The sequence below is a fragment of the Pseudophryne corroboree genome, chromosome 3, assembly GCF_028390025.1.
Source record: "Pseudophryne corroboree isolate aPseCor3 chromosome 3, aPseCor3.hap2, whole genome shotgun sequence".
Taxonomy (NCBI): Eukaryota; Metazoa; Chordata; class Amphibia; order Anura; family Myobatrachidae; genus Pseudophryne; species Pseudophryne corroboree.
In genome coordinates, this window is record NC_086446.1 from 382,368,555 (window position 1) to 382,384,271 (window position 15,717).

General features: G+C 42.0%; 1 protein-coding gene across 1 annotated transcript in view; it reads right to left on the minus strand.

Moving 5' to 3' along the window:
• The window catches only part of KCNH6 (potassium voltage-gated channel subfamily H member 6), a 164,332-nt gene that overhangs the window by 49,125 nt on the left and 99,490 nt on the right, over positions 1–15,717 (minus strand). The window contains exon 4 of the mRNA XM_063960004.1: positions 6,452–6,851. Within this exon, the coding sequence (XP_063816074.1) occupies positions 6,452–6,851 (400 nt within the window). The remainder of the gene's footprint in view (positions 1–6,451; positions 6,852–15,717) is intronic.

The window sequence follows — 15,717 nt, forward strand, 5'->3', positions numbered from 1 at the left end:
GCCATTTTAGAAAAACGATCAACAACCACTCAAATGGTGTTTCGTCCTTTCGAAGGAGGTAAATCAGTGATAAAGTCCATAGAGATATGAGTCCAGGGTTGAGTCGGTATGGGTAATGGATGCAGAAGACCTGGAGGTGAACCTTTTGGACTTTTGTGCTGTGCACACTTTGGGCAGGCAGCTATGAAATCTTGTACATCTGCTCTCAGCTGGGGCCATCAATTAGAATGCTGAATTAATTTTTGGGTCTTAAGTTTCCCTGCATGACCCATAAAGGAGGACTCATGTGCCCACATGAGCAGTTTCTTCCGGAGTTCGGGATTTACGAAAATTTTCCCTGGTGGAGGAGTTGGAGTGAGCTGAGTTGCACAGAAAGAGGCTGGATCCAAGATGAGTTGTTTTCCTGAGAAATCTGTGGGTTCGTTGGAGCTTAAAGAACGTGCGAGAGTGTCCGCCTTCTTGTTTAAAGGACCAGGTCGATAAAAGAGCTTGAAATTGAATCATGTGAAGAAAAGGGCCCACCTGTCCTGTCGTGGATTGAGACACTGAGCTGTCCACAAATATAACAGATTCTTATGATCGGTGTAAACAGCAATAGGATGTAAAGCTCTTTCTTACAAATATCTCCACTCTTCAAAAGCCAATTTAATAGCTAGCAATTCCTGCTCACGAATGGCGTAGTTTCGCTGAGCGGATGAGAACCTTCGCGAATAGCAACCACATGGATGAATCTTCCCATCTTCAAAGAGTTGAGACAGTACTGCTCCTACCCCTTCTGTGGTAGCATCCACCTCCAGTATGAAGGATCGATTCAGATCAGGTTGATGTAAAATCTTCTTTCAGGGTTTCAAAGGCTGCTATTGCTTCTGGCGGCCAGCAGGATGGACTTGCTCCTTTTCTGGTGAGGGCAGTAATGGGGGCCACAATGGACGAATAACCTTTGATGAATTTTCTGTAGAAATTTGCGAACCCCAGGAACCGCTGAATAATCTTCAAAGTAGAGGGTAGGGACCAGTCGTGAATTGCCTGAACTTTAGCTGGATCCATCTGTAAATCGCTACCTGAGATAATGTAGCCAAGGAAAGGAATAGAAGGAACTTCGAAGGTACATTTCTCCAGTTTACAATATAACTTGTTCTTCATCAGTTGGGTTAGCACCTCCTTCACTTGAGCTCGATGAGTCTCCAGATCTTTAGAGAATATTAAAATGTCATCTAGGTAAACCACCAAACACTTGTAAAGCAAGTCTCTAAATAATTCATTGACATAATTCTGGAAAACAGACGGGGCATTATACAACCCGAAAGGCATTACTAAATACTTGAAATGCCCATCCCGAGTATTGAAGGCTGTCTTCCACTCATCCCCTGGGCGAATACGAATCAGGTTGTAGGCTCCACTTAGATCTTAGTGAATATCGAAGCCCCCTTCACCCGGTCGAACAATTCTGGAATCAGCGGCAGGGGATACCGATTCTTAAGATTGATATCATTGAGTAGTCCTTGGCCTTTTACCTTCCCATGAAAATTTTCATTAATACCCTGCCCCCCCTTCCCCCCCACGTGGTTCTCCAAGTACCATGCCGGTACTTGGAGAACCACAAGTACCAGTACGCAGGGCATTGAAGGGCGCGCTGGTTACTATAGTCCCCTTGTAAAAAAAAGTTTTAAAAAACAGGACACACACGTGAAAGTTAAAAGTTTAATATACTCACACATACCTATTCCTTGCGTGGATCACGTCCATGTGGGCATGCAAGGGGTAAAAAAATAAACCGAAACACCCAAACCACTGGTTTGAAGAGCTGTATGTGTTAACACATAGGGCTCCACACACGAATGCCGGGCTCCACATGACTGCTGTCACTAGATTGGAAGCCACTCATGAGCTGCTTCCATAAGAACCGCTAGGTTGACCTCTAATAACTTTGTAGTTCCCATCATTGACTACAATGTATCGGTTCCCATAATTGAAGTCAATACAGTTCCTACCATTGACTTCAATAGGGGAAGCAGTGATGACAGTCTGGCCACACACAGCCGATCAGCAGGCTGCTCCGAGAGAAACTGCTACTATATTGGCTGAACGGGGTAGGTGATGCTTTTGGAGGTGAAGGTGGGAGGGGGGTTATTGGGGGGTTGGGAGCACACCAAGCTGTTTATTTCTGGTTTTATATTTTTTTGCGTAATTTTTATACACAGAAGCATACATAGATCTCACTGATCTGTGCATGCTACTGTGAAACTTCCACCTTGTAATGAAACTTGCATTACAATGTACGGATTTAACCAGTAAAAAACTCGCACTGACTCGCCTATGCAATGGCTTAGAACTCAAAACATCGCAGGCTATTGCATTTGCGAGTTGCTGGAAAAACTTGCATCTCCAAAATGTGAAAGAAGGTGCGAGTTTGACTTGCACAAAAAACTCGTCCCCTATCACATTTAGCCCTATATCTGTCTTAAATTAATCATGAGAGAGGGGACATCATTATTACATGTGTCAGTATAAAGTGGAATTTTTAATGGCACTAGAAGAAATTACCTAAACAAAGAGTAATATCAGGTTATGGTTTGGTTAACTTATGGTGTGCATTACTAAAATTAAATATATTGATTGAAAAAAGATTAATTCCAAAGCCCAGACTCGTTCTACCCACAACAGTACGTTTCTGTTATTGGAGGAAGTTATCAGCGACCTGTGAAATGCGTTGTATCAGTGGAGTGGAAATGACCATTAAATTGTAAGCTTAAAAATTTTATTTCAATAAAACATTTGCTAGAAAAGTCTCTTTGGACACAAAGTACTAACAATCAAGTACTCCTCACACTAGTATCTTTCGGGATGAATATCTGAACACTGTGTACTAGTGAACCTGCACCCATAGAGTTATCCCTCATTTTATAAATACCCTCTGGGGAGCCTGGTTTCCCTTTCATTTCCGAGTGGCAGCAATACTCACTAGGAAACCTATATCCAAGTGAGTGAGGCGGACATTGCACCCCGCTATTACTTTACCATGACTTATGCAAGACTTCAGTGCACCTGTCATGTTTTAACTGAAAGATGCAGGAATAAGTATAGCACATAATTACATACACATATTTAATGCACATTATATTCTGCTCTTTTTATTCTGTTCTCAAAAATATGGCCAGCTTTAGAAGTTTTAAACAAAAGTTTAGAAATACCTTTTTCTTTGCGGCATATTTACCAATATCTGGACTTGGTCCTGATAATGATAATGTCTTATTGCTGCATATTGTGGCAATAAAAAAAATGAAGTCCCTGGTATTTACCATTGCTCACATGCAGGGACAGGCGCTCTGTTAGAAGTCTGTTCTTGCGATGTATAAGAAGTAAAGTGATTGCCAATGCCGGGCTTGGGCCCTAGCTGTACTATTGCTCAAGCAAGGTCTGCTGATATCTGCTGCATCTCCTCTACTTAATTCCAGGGACAGGCACTCAGGGGTCTATTTACTAAGCTTGGATGGAGCTAAAGTGGACGGAGATAAAGTACCAGCCCGTTGGCTCCTAACTGTCATTTTTCAAACCCAGTGTGTGACATGGCAGTTAGGAGATGATTGGCTGGTACTTTATCTCCATGCAAGGCTTAGTAAATAGACCCCTCAGTTAGGAGGCCTTCCTTGAGAAGTAAAGTGATCACTAATGCCGGGTTCGGAACCCAGCTGCGCTATTCCGCATTCATGGTTTCTTGATATCTGCTGCGGTCTCCCCTTCTTAAATCCAGGCACTCAGGATAGGCACTCAGTTAGGAGGTCTTCCTTGCATTGGCATTTCTATAATGGGTGCAATGTGTGCGGTGCACACGGGCTCCTGGGTCCAGGGGGGCCCCACACCGCACACATTGCACCCATTTTAATACTTACCTTGGCAGAGTCCACCGTCGGGCAATGCTATCGCGGCGTAAATCGCCGGTAAAATGGCCACTGCACATGCGTGGTAGCCAAATTGGTCTCCGGATCATATTTTCGGAGACCTGCGCATGCGCAGTAGACTCCGGCACAATGCCGGAGTCTTCAGCACCGTACAGAGGAGGGGGCCCTCCCGGAGGTGCACACGGGCCCCCTCCTCTGTTGAAACGCCCCTGCTTCCTTATGATGTCTAAGATGTAAAATTATTACTAATGCAATCATTGTACTTCCAGTTTTGAACCCCGGGCCACACTACTGTGCATGCATGGTCATGCATGGTCTGCTGACCTCTACTGCAGATCATGCCTAAATCCTGGGCATTCTTAAGTTTTTGCAGGCTGCAGTAGCGGATCTTGCCACGGGCAAGCAGGACTTTTGCCCGGGGCGCCGCCTTCCGGAGGGCGCCGCACCATGGCAAGATCCGCTGCCCGCTCTGTCCCACTGCCGCTGACCGCTCTGTCCCGCTGTGAAGGGAACTAGACGCGTAGCGTCTAGTTTCCCTTCGTGGAGAGGACCTTTACTGTGCAGTGCGCTATGACGTCATCGCGCACCGCACAGCAAAGGTCCCCTCCACGAAGGGAACTAGACGCGTAGTGTCTAGTTTCCCTTCGTGGAGAGGACATTTGGTGTGCGGTGCGCGATGACGTCATCGCGCACCGCACATAATTTCAGCGGCGCTACTACTGTACAGGGTGCGTAACTAACCGCGCCCCTGTATGAAGCCACGCCCCCATTGCCCGCCCGGGGCACAAAAAGCCCTAGAACCGGCCCTGGCAGGCTGTTTATACGGAATTGCCACAAAAAAACAGTTTGGTGAATATGCCCCTTTGTGAGAACTTGGATATTTTCTAGACATAAAACAAAAATCATGTTTTATATTTCTATTTTATAACTCTTATAATGTAAACTCAGATTTAGAAATGCTACTAATCTACTGAGATATATATATATATATATATATATCACATACAGTATTATACAATTAGGCAGCCTAATGTAATAGGAGGCACTCAATATCCCGTCTGTCGGGATCTCATGTAATGTGTCCTGGCATGACTTCTACTAAAGTGTCTTAAACATGTAGCTGTATAATTTTGTGGCTGGAGTTTCCTGCACTGGTTCCAGATGCTTGTACGTGTATGCTGACCTGCAACCAAAGCTAAGTTGTTGAAAAAAAAAAGTATCTTTAATTACACATTTGTGTCTGTTGTTATTCCTTTGTGGCATCAATATTCATTGACTGTAAATCCATAATCTAACTTTTAATGTAAAAATCTAACTTTTAATGTAATTTAATTTTTAATGGAAAAAGAAAATTAAAAAAAGGTTCCCTTGTGGTTCCAATCACTTGGTACAGCTCCTTCTATACCTCAGAAATAATGCAGTGCTTGGAAGGTTAGGTCAGTATGTATGTAAGTGTAATGAGGTCGCTCTGGGGCAGTCTTTTTCTACACTTCATATCTCTGCTGCGCTGCAGTCTGGAGAAAGCTGACCCAGACCTGGAGAACGCATACTGCATAAAGATTCTGTTCTCTCAGATAAATAAGGTCATTTTTATTGCATAACTATTTTGCTAGGTTTAATGTTCTCTTCCAGTTATATAGGGTCACTTTTATTGCTTGCCTACATAGTGAACTACAATATCAGAGCATCCTTGTTTTACAATTTATTAGAACTTTAAAGCTGCATCTATATTGTTAATTGGTATTTATATGATACATATGTTTATGAACTAAGGGGGTAATACAGATCTGATCGCTGGGCTGCTAATTTTGCTGTCCTACGATCAGATAGTCGCCACCTCCAGGGGGAGTGTAAATTCGCCATTCAAGTGTAGCTGGGCTGGGAAAACCACTTTGTGCAGTCTGTGTGTAGCCCAGGACTTAATCCTCCAGTGAGATGAGAACAGGCTGATTGGGGCCGGAGCTGATGTCAGACACCCTCCCTGAAAACGCTTGGGCACGACTGCGTTTTCCCTGACACTCCAACTAAACGGTCAGTTGCCACCCACAAACGGCCTCTTCCTGTCAATCCTGCGAACGCCCGTGTGATCGGATTTTTTGCACCATTCCGTCGCTGACCGGTGATGCCCGTTGTTGTTGTCCGATGCACGTGTGCATTGCGGTGCATACGCATGCGCAGTTAGGATCTGATCGCCCGCTGTGCGAAAACGCACAGCAGCGATCACATTTGAATTACCCCCCAAGGGCAGGACATTTTTTTCCATGTAGCAAGTCATGAGAATATATTTACTCCCACAAGGATGTTTACATGCTATCTATTCTAAAGTAAAGCATTATCCGCTTTTGGCTTTCTATTTGTGAAGCTACATGTCCCAGCATGCCAACATCTAGAACAGAAGATCGCTTTTCATCACATATTGTACAATACTGTTGATATACAGTAAAATCACAAGAGAGGTTTTATATCATTTACAAACCACACATAGTACTTGATAGCACAGACAAAAAACTAGTCATAAGACTTTTGTTTGGTTACTTTGTTGGGATACTTACATCCAATCAGCATGACACAAATGGAGAAGATCTTCTCTGAGTTGGTATTTGGGGAGACATTTCCAAATCCAACACTGGTTAAACTGCTGAAGGTAAAGTAGAGAGCTGTAACATACTTGTCTTTGATGGAGGGCCCAGAAGCCATATCAGTGTCATTGTAGCTCTTCCCAATCTGGTTGGCCAGATTGTCCAGCCAGCCAATTTTATGCTCCATGTAGGGACGTTCCACATTGCCAATGGCATACCAGATGCATGCCAGCCAGTGGGCTATGAGGGCAAAGGTGCACATGAGAAGGAATAACACAGCCGCCCCATATTCAGAATATCGGTCCAGCTTCCGGGCAACACGCACCAATCGCAGCAATCGTGCTGTCTTTAAGAGACCAATCAGTGTTGTAGTCTGCAGAAGAGAAAAAATGTGTAGGCAGAGCTATTGAACCTGTCAGCTGCATGTTATCTTTGCAATATAAAGACATAGACAATATTTCTCTCATTAGTGTGTACCACCCTGTACCCCTACATTACTCTCCTTTCTTCATAATGAATGCCTACTTGTCAGTGATGGCACATTTCTTTCAATTATTCTCATATACCATTTGGTCTGTACTAATACAAGTTGAAATAAAATAATAATAATACTTTTTATATATATATAATAGGATTTTAATTACCTACCGGTAAATCCTTTTTTCGTAGTCCGTAGGGGATACTGGGAATCCATTTAGTACCATGGGGTATAAACGGGTCCACTAGGAGCCTTGAGCACTTTTAGAATTTGATAGTGTGTGCTGGCTCCTCCCTCTATGCCCCTCCTACCAGACTCAGACTAGGAAACTGTGCCCGAGGATACGGACATACTTTGAGAGAGGGATAGATAAGGAAAGTGGTGAGATTCCGAACCAGCACATTCAAAACAAGAGGAAAACCATGCTAACCAAACTTGAAACCAGGAACAGCAACAGCAACAGCTGAATCAACCAGAATACTTAACTAAGTAACAGTGCAGGAAAACCGAAGCACCGGGCGGGTGCCCAGTATCCCCTACGTACTACGAGAAAAGGATTTACCGGTAGGTAATTAAAATCCTATTTTCTCTTACATCCTAGGGGATACTGGGAATCCATTTAGTACCATGGGAAGTACCAAAGCTCCCAAACCGGATGGGAGAGTGCTGAGGTTCCTGCATAACTGATTGACCAAACTGAAGGTCCTCAGGGGCCAAAGTATCGAACTTGTAAAACTTTGCAAACGTGTTCGAACCTGACCAAGTAGCTGCTCGGCAGAGCTGTAAAGCCGAGACATCCCAGGCAACCGCCCAAGAAGAACCCACCGACCTAGTAGAGTGGGCCTGTACAAATTTTGGAACCGGCAATCCTGCCGTGGAATAAGCATGCTGGATAGTGAGCCTGATCCAGCGTGCAATTGACTGCTTTGAAGCAGGACACCCAATTTTATTGGAATCATAAAGAACGAACAGCGAGTCTGATTTCCTGTGATGAGCTGTCCTCTTTACGTACACCTTCAAAGCCCTCACAACATCCAAAGACTTTGAAATAGCAGAGGTGTCATTAACAATCGGTACCACAATAGGTTGGTTGATGTGAAATGCGGACACCACCTTCGGAAGAAATTGCTGACGAGTCCCGAGTTCAGCTCTGTCCTCATGGAAAATTAAGTAGGGGCTCTTGTAAGACAAAGCCCCCAGCTCCGACACATGTCTTGCTGAAGCCAAGTCCAGCAGTGTGACAGTCTTCCACGTAAGGTACTTTACGTCCACCTCCTGTAACGGTTCAAACCAGTCTGATTGTAGGAAGTGCAGAACCAAATTGAGATCCCAAGGTGCCGTGGGAGGCACAAAGGGAGGTTGGATGTGCAAAATACCCTTCAAGAACATCTGGACGTCAGGGAAAGAAGCCAATTGTTTCTGAAAGTAAATAGACAAGGCCGAAATCTGGACTTTAATGGAGCCCAGACGTAGGCCCACATCCACTCCAGACTGCAGAAAAAGCAGGATACGTCCCAGATGAAACTCCACCGCAGAATATTTTCTGCTTTCACACCAAGAGACATACTTCTTCCATATCTGGTGGTAATGTTTAGACGTTACCCCCTTCCTGGCTTGGTTCATAGTTGGGATGAACTTGTCAGGAATCCCTCTCCTGGCTAGAATCAGCCGTTAAACGTAGCCGTGGTGAGTCCTGATACACGAACGGGCCCTGTTGCAGAAGATTCTCGCGAACAGGTAGAGGCCACGGATCTTCAAACAGCATCTCGAGAAGATCCACTTACCAAGCCCTTCGCGGCCAGTCTGGAGCAAAGAGTATTGCTTGAACCTTTTCATTTTTTATTCTCTTTAGAATTCTTGGGTTCAGAGGAAGTGGAGGAAACACGTACACCAGCTGGTAGACCAACGGAGTTGTCAGAGCATCTACCGCTACTGCTTGTGGGTCCCTCGACCTCGAACAATACCGCTTGAGCTTCTTGTTGAGTTGAGAGGCCATCATGTCGATCTGTGGATATCCCCACCGACGTGTCAACCACCGGAACACCTCCGGATGGAGGCCCAACTCCCCCGAGTGCAGGTCGTGTCTGCTGAGTAAGTCTGCTTCCCAGTTGTCTAAACCCGGAATGAAGACTGCCGGCAATGCCACGGCGTGTTTTTCCGCCCAGAGGAGAATTCATGACACCTCTGACATTGCTGCTCTGCTTTTCATTCCGCCCTGTCGGTTTATGTATGTTACCGCCGTAACATTGTCTGACTGGACTTGAATGGCCTGATTCCGAAGTAGAGATGAGGCCTGCAGAAAGGCTTTGTTGATTACCCTGAGTACCAGGATGTTTATTGGAAGAACGACTTCCCGACTCGACCATCTTCCTTGAAACTGCACCCCCTACTCCCCAACCTCTGAGGCTTGCGTCTGTGGTTAGCAGAATCCAATTCTGAATCCCGAACCTTCGACCCTCGATGAGGTGAGAAGTCTGTAGCCACCACAGAAGGCAGATCGTGGCTCTTGGCGACAGACGGATCCTCTGGTGCATGTGAAGATGCGATCTGGACCATTTGTCCAACAGATCCAGCTGGTAGGGCCTCGCATGAAACCTTCTGTACTGAAGCAGAAATTTTCACAAGAAAAAGACAATCTTTCTCAGTATAAGCGCCAATGATGGAAAAAATGAGTAATGGATGTATATATACGTCCCTTAAAGATGTTCACAAATGATTGTTCCTCAATTATTCACAGGACGTCCTCAGTTAGTGTAGGAGATGACCAATGATTTGGATATGAAGACAAGGAAGAAAAAAAACCAAACATACAATGTGTAGTATTGTTTTACATACAGAATTCTTTTCATACATAAAGTTAACCTAATCCCAATAGGAAAAAGCCAAAGTGGCAACACAAGGAGGGAGTCTATACGTGGTGCGTACCCCAACTCACACTGGGAGGGGCAAATACGTGCACGGAAAGGTTTCTTTAAAAATTTCTTCACCCTCTTTGTGTATCCTTCACCATAAAGTATGCATGCAAGAGCATACCTAGACTCACTTTAAAGTGAAAGCGAGTCAAATATATAAAGGTATCTTTTTATCCTATTGCTGCTGTATCAAATGGGAATGCGTACCACACTCACAGGACAAGAAATGGAGACAATCCTATCATGGTATCTTTAGGATCCGAAAGGAACTTCACAACTTCTGAAGGTGGCTCAGAACGATATTTCCCAATGGCAGCAGTTCATACCCGGTGATTTTGTATGGAAAAAAGAAACAGACATACAATGTGTAGTCTTGTTGTATATCTAGTTTCCTTTTTACACAGATGAAGTTATCCTTATCCCATCAAGATATCATGCGTACCCTAACTCACAATAGAGGAGATAGATGTGTGCACAAAAGGTTTCTATAGAAATTCTTCACCCTCTTTGAGTGTCCTTCACCATATGGTATGGATGAAAGAGCATACCTCAACTCACTTTAAAGTGGGGAGAGACAGATGTATAAAGGTATCTTTACTCCTATATAGTTGTGTCATTAAGAATGCGTACCACACTCACGGAATGTATAGTGGAGATGTTCCCATAAAGGTATCTTTTGAGTCCACCACTGTTTCTGACTCCAAAAAAAACCAGTGTATGGTATGGTAGTTCCAAATCACAAAAAGAAATAGTACCAATCAGTCCGATTGTTCTTTTTAAAAAAAAAAAAATTTAATGCATACAACCCATAATTGGGAAAACCAGAAACATGCACATAAAATCACATTTGGTTACTCCGCAAGAAGGAACTCAAATGAAAACATAAATTGCACTGAAAAAAAAAAAAAAAAAAAAAAAAAATCTTAAAAAGTCCAAAATTTCATAAAATGCATTTAAATAATGTGAAATACCTCAAAGGTTAGCTTCTTAGAATAAACGAGGTTGCACAGTGCCCAGTATTGTCGACGCGTTTCGGCTCTACAGGAGCCTTCCTCAAGACATGTGGGCACTGTGCAGCCCCATGCTATTTATCTGGGCACCAGCCAATAAAGTGTGTAGGAAGTGACCTCACACTGATGAGCTAAGTTACACTCAATATAGCTAAAAACATAATTTAACATGTACTGGTTTAGGAGAAAACCTTTCCCAGGCCAGCATTTTGTATAAGAACTATGATTTGAACAAATATAAAAAGGGAAATATACGATCTGACAGGAAACAGAGACCTAGAGGGATGTGGGCTAGAGTAATTATTCCCTCATGAACATAGAGCAGTAGGAACGGTTCCCTACTACCAGGTGCATAAGCCAAACGGCGTCTGCGCATAGCGCTCGCCACTGGTTTCCTTATCGCGCATGTATGCGTTCCACGGCGCATACATGCGTTCCACGGCCTACTCCCGGAAACAGACGCCAGGCGATGACGCCATTTGCGTTCCAACACTGAATTTGTGCGTTCCACACGGGATTTATTCCCGGAAGCGGATGCCAGATGATTACGTCATTTGCGTTCCAGCGCTCGATTTGTGCGTTCCACATGAGGTTTAAAAGTGAATTATGCTAGGGACACAAAAGGATGCTCTGTCCAGCGGTACTTGTTCCCCGAGGCATAAAAATTGTAAAAATACAAGTTATTAAATGACATCTTACCATTGATGTACACAGAAATGAACATTTTAGGATTAACAGAAAAAATAATAATGACAATAATCGGCAACCACTCTGTTATTACATACACAAATATGTCAAAAAAGGTATATGAGTAGTAGGAGATCTTTCATCTTTTTTCTTCTTTTTTATTTTTCACCTGTGACGTTGTCCATATTGTCTTCCATAATAGGAACCGAAGTCCATAAGATTACTCAGTCAAAAAAATTATATGATGCCACATAAGGTGTGTCCGTACAAGATGAATAATGAGAAATCTAGAAAGAACACATGAAAAAATGATCGAACAGTCTAGATACTACATACATCCTATTTTAAAGAAACCATTTTAGCTCAAAGTCCTTATTGAGGCCTTGTGGTACTAAAGTTTTATAGGAATAAATACAATTCATTTCTAATTTTGCTAAAGATTTCGCTATACTCCCACCTCTAATATTACCCTTAACAGTCCTAATACCATAAAATGCTTTAATATACTTAGTTGAGCTTTCATGGACCTCTTTGAAGTGATGAGATAGGGCATGTGTTTCAAGGCCTTTTCTAATATTTCTAAGATGTTCTGATAGGCGGATTTTTAATTGTCTAGACGTACGGCCTATATAAAACTTGTCGCAAGAGCATTGGATGACATATATAACGTTTTTTGAATTGCAAGTTATGAAGTCCTTTATTAAGACTTCCTTCCCATTAATTTCTATTTTCTCGAATTTACTGATGCCAGTGTATTCCACATTCTTACATCCTTGGCAACAGCCGCATCTATGGAAGCCTTGGGATTTGATTATCGGATCTCTAGATATCGGGCGGAACACGCTTGATACCAATTTTGTTTTTAGGTTTGGGGCTTTTCTGTAGATGTATGTTGGTTTGTCTGGAATATTAGAACCAATCACTGGGTCATTTTTAAGTATGTCCCAGTGTTTTCGGATAATTTTCTCCATTAATCTATGTTGACTGGTATATTCTGTTATGAACGCCCATTGGTATTGATCTTGATTGGTATCTTTTTTCCTTTTAGTTTTTAGTAATTCCTCCCGATTAGATTCCGTAAATTTGGAAATTTCCAAGTTAATATTCCTCTCATTATAACCACAGGCCTTGAATTTAGATTTCATTTCATCTGCTTGTTTGATGAAAACTTCCTGCTCGGTACAATTCCGTCTCAGACGGTTAATCTGACTCTTTGGTATGGAGTTAAGCCAGCTATCATGATGACAGCTGGTCATGGGGATGTAAGAAACAGAATCAGTCGGCTTGGTGTAGTTCATGGTATGTAATTTTCCATTTTTGACATACACAGTGATGTCCAAGAAATTGATAGTACTGGAACTAGTAGTAAATGATAACTTGATATTTTTATTATTAGTATTCAGGGATGTTAGAAACTCGTTAAGAAGATCATCTCCGCCCCTCCAAATCAAAAAAATATCATCAATGTAACGCATATAGGACACCAGGTTCGCTCCGAAGGGGTTATTGGTCCAGATGGTTTCAAGTTCCCACAACCCCATGAACAGGTTAGCATAACTTGGAGCGAACCTGGTGCCCATAGCGGTCCCTGTTTTCTGGATGTAAAAATCATCCTTAAACAAAAAGGTATTGTTGGTAAGAATGAAACGAATACCTTCCAATATAAATTCCTGTAGATCTTTAGACATGTCTGAATTTCCTAAAAAATACTTGGTTGCTTCAATACCTTGATCATGGTTAATGATAGTATAGAGGGAACTCACATCAGCAGTAACTAAAGTGAGTCCCTCATCCCATTTTATTTTTTCCAAATTGATCAAAAAATCTCTGGTATCTGAAAGATGGGATTGATTTTTTTTAACTAAAGGCTGCAGGAAAGAGTCAATATATTGAGATAAATTGGCAGTGGTGGATTCCACTCCCGAGATAATTGGTCTTCCCGGAGGGTCCACCAGACATTTGTGGACCTTAGGCAGTAAATAAATTACTGGAGTTTTTGGGTCCTCATTGAGGAGAAATGCAGCTTCCTTACTAGTGATGGTACCTTTTTTCTGATATTTATCAATCAAGTTTTTGCATTTCTCCTGCGCGGAGGTTAAAGGATCTCCTCTAAGTTTTCTATACGTGGTAGTATCGTCTAATTGTCGATACATTTCTTTCTCGTATTTTTCTACATCCATTAGGACGATACCCCCCCCTTTATCTGCAGGCTTAATTATTAAATTTTTATCTGTTTTTAGTTCCTTAAGGGCTTTACGTTCTTTGAACGTGAGATTAGAGATGTTAGTTTTGGTTTTTCTTGGTCTTTGTTCTATTTTCTCAAAGTCTTGTAAGACTAGAGTACAAAAAGTGTCAATAAAGGGTCCCTTGACGTATTGTGGATAAAAGACAGATTTTGGACGAAAGGGAGCAATATTTACTGTTTCTCCCTCTCCTCCAAAGTCTCCCCTTCCTAAGAAGAATTTTTTTACAGTGAGTTTCCTGCTGAATTTTTGCAGATCTATAAATAGGTCAAAAGGTCTGATGGAGTTAGTGGGAGCGTATTTGAGTCCCTTTTCTAACAGGGATGTCTGTTCCTTAGTTAGGAGATGTCTACTCAGATTGAATATTTTGACCGTTGATTGTCTTTCTTTGGGGGATAATGTAACATTATTCGGTGTTTTTTTCTTTCTAATTTTAGTATTACACCTTTTATTTTTTTGTTTGAGTTTATTTTTCAGTTTAGAATTCAGAAGGCCCCCTCTTTTTCCACGTTTTTTATATTTTATCTGTACCTGTGATTGAACTGTCGGTGGTCTAAAAAAGGAGAGGAGTCGATGTCTCTATCTTCCAAAGTGGAAAAGCGATTATTTAAGGGGACATAATATTCTTTATCTAAGGTATGCTTATAGTCATTGGGCCTTGTGGGTTTTCTAGGGGAATTACGTCTCCACTTTTTCAGTGCAATTTATGTTTTCATTTGAGTTCCTTCTTGCGGAGTAACCAAATGTGATTTTATGTGCATGTTTCTGGTTTTCCCAATTATGGGTTGTATGCATTAAATTTTTTTTAAAAAAAAAAGAACAATCGGACTGATTGGTACTATTTCTTTTTGTGATTTGGAACTACCATACCATACACTGGTTTTTTTTGGAGTCAGAAACAGTGGTGGACTCAAAAGATACCTTTATGGGAACATCTCCACTATACATTCCGTGAGTGTGGTACGCATTCTTAATGACACAACTATATAGGAGTAAAGATACCTTTATACATCTGTCTCTCCCCACTTTAAAGTGAGTTGAGGTATGCTCTTTCATCCATACCATATGGTGAAGGACACTCAAAGAGGGTGAAGAATTTCTATAGAAACCTTTTGTGCACACATCTATCTCCTCTATTGTGAGTTAGGGTACGCATGATATCTTGATGGGATAAGGATAACTTCATCTGTGTAAAAAGGAAACTAGATATACAACAAGACTACACATTGTATGTCTGTTTCTTTTTTCCATACAAAATCACCGGGTATGAACTGCTGCCATTGGGAAATATCGTTCTGAGCCACCTTCAGAAGTTGTGAAGTTCCTTTCGGATCCTAAAGATACCATGATAGGATTGTCTCCATTTCTTGTCCTGTGAGTGTGGTACGCATTCCCATTTGATACAGCAGCAATAGGATAAAAAGATACCTTTATATATTTGACTCGCTTTCACTTTAAAGTGAGTCTAGGTATGCTCTTGCATGCATACTTTATGGTGAAGGATACACAAAGAGGGTGAAGAAATTTTTAAAGAAACCTTTCCGTGCACGTATTTGCCCCTCCCAGTGTGAGTTGGGGTACGCACCACGTATAGACTCCCTCCTTGTGTTGCCACTTTGGCTTTTTCCTATTGGGATTAGGTTAACTTTATGTATGAAAAGAATTCTGTATGTAAAACAATACTACACATTGTATGTTTGTTTTTTTTCTTCCTTGTCTTCATATCCAAATCATTGGTCATCTCCTACACTAACTGAGGACGTCCTGTGAATAATTGAGGAACAATCATTTGTGAACATCTTTAAGGGACGTATATATACATCCATTACTCATTTTTTCCATCATTGGCGCTTATACTGAGAAAGATTGTCTTTTTCTTGTGAAAATTTCTGTTTCTTCTTGGGGTGGG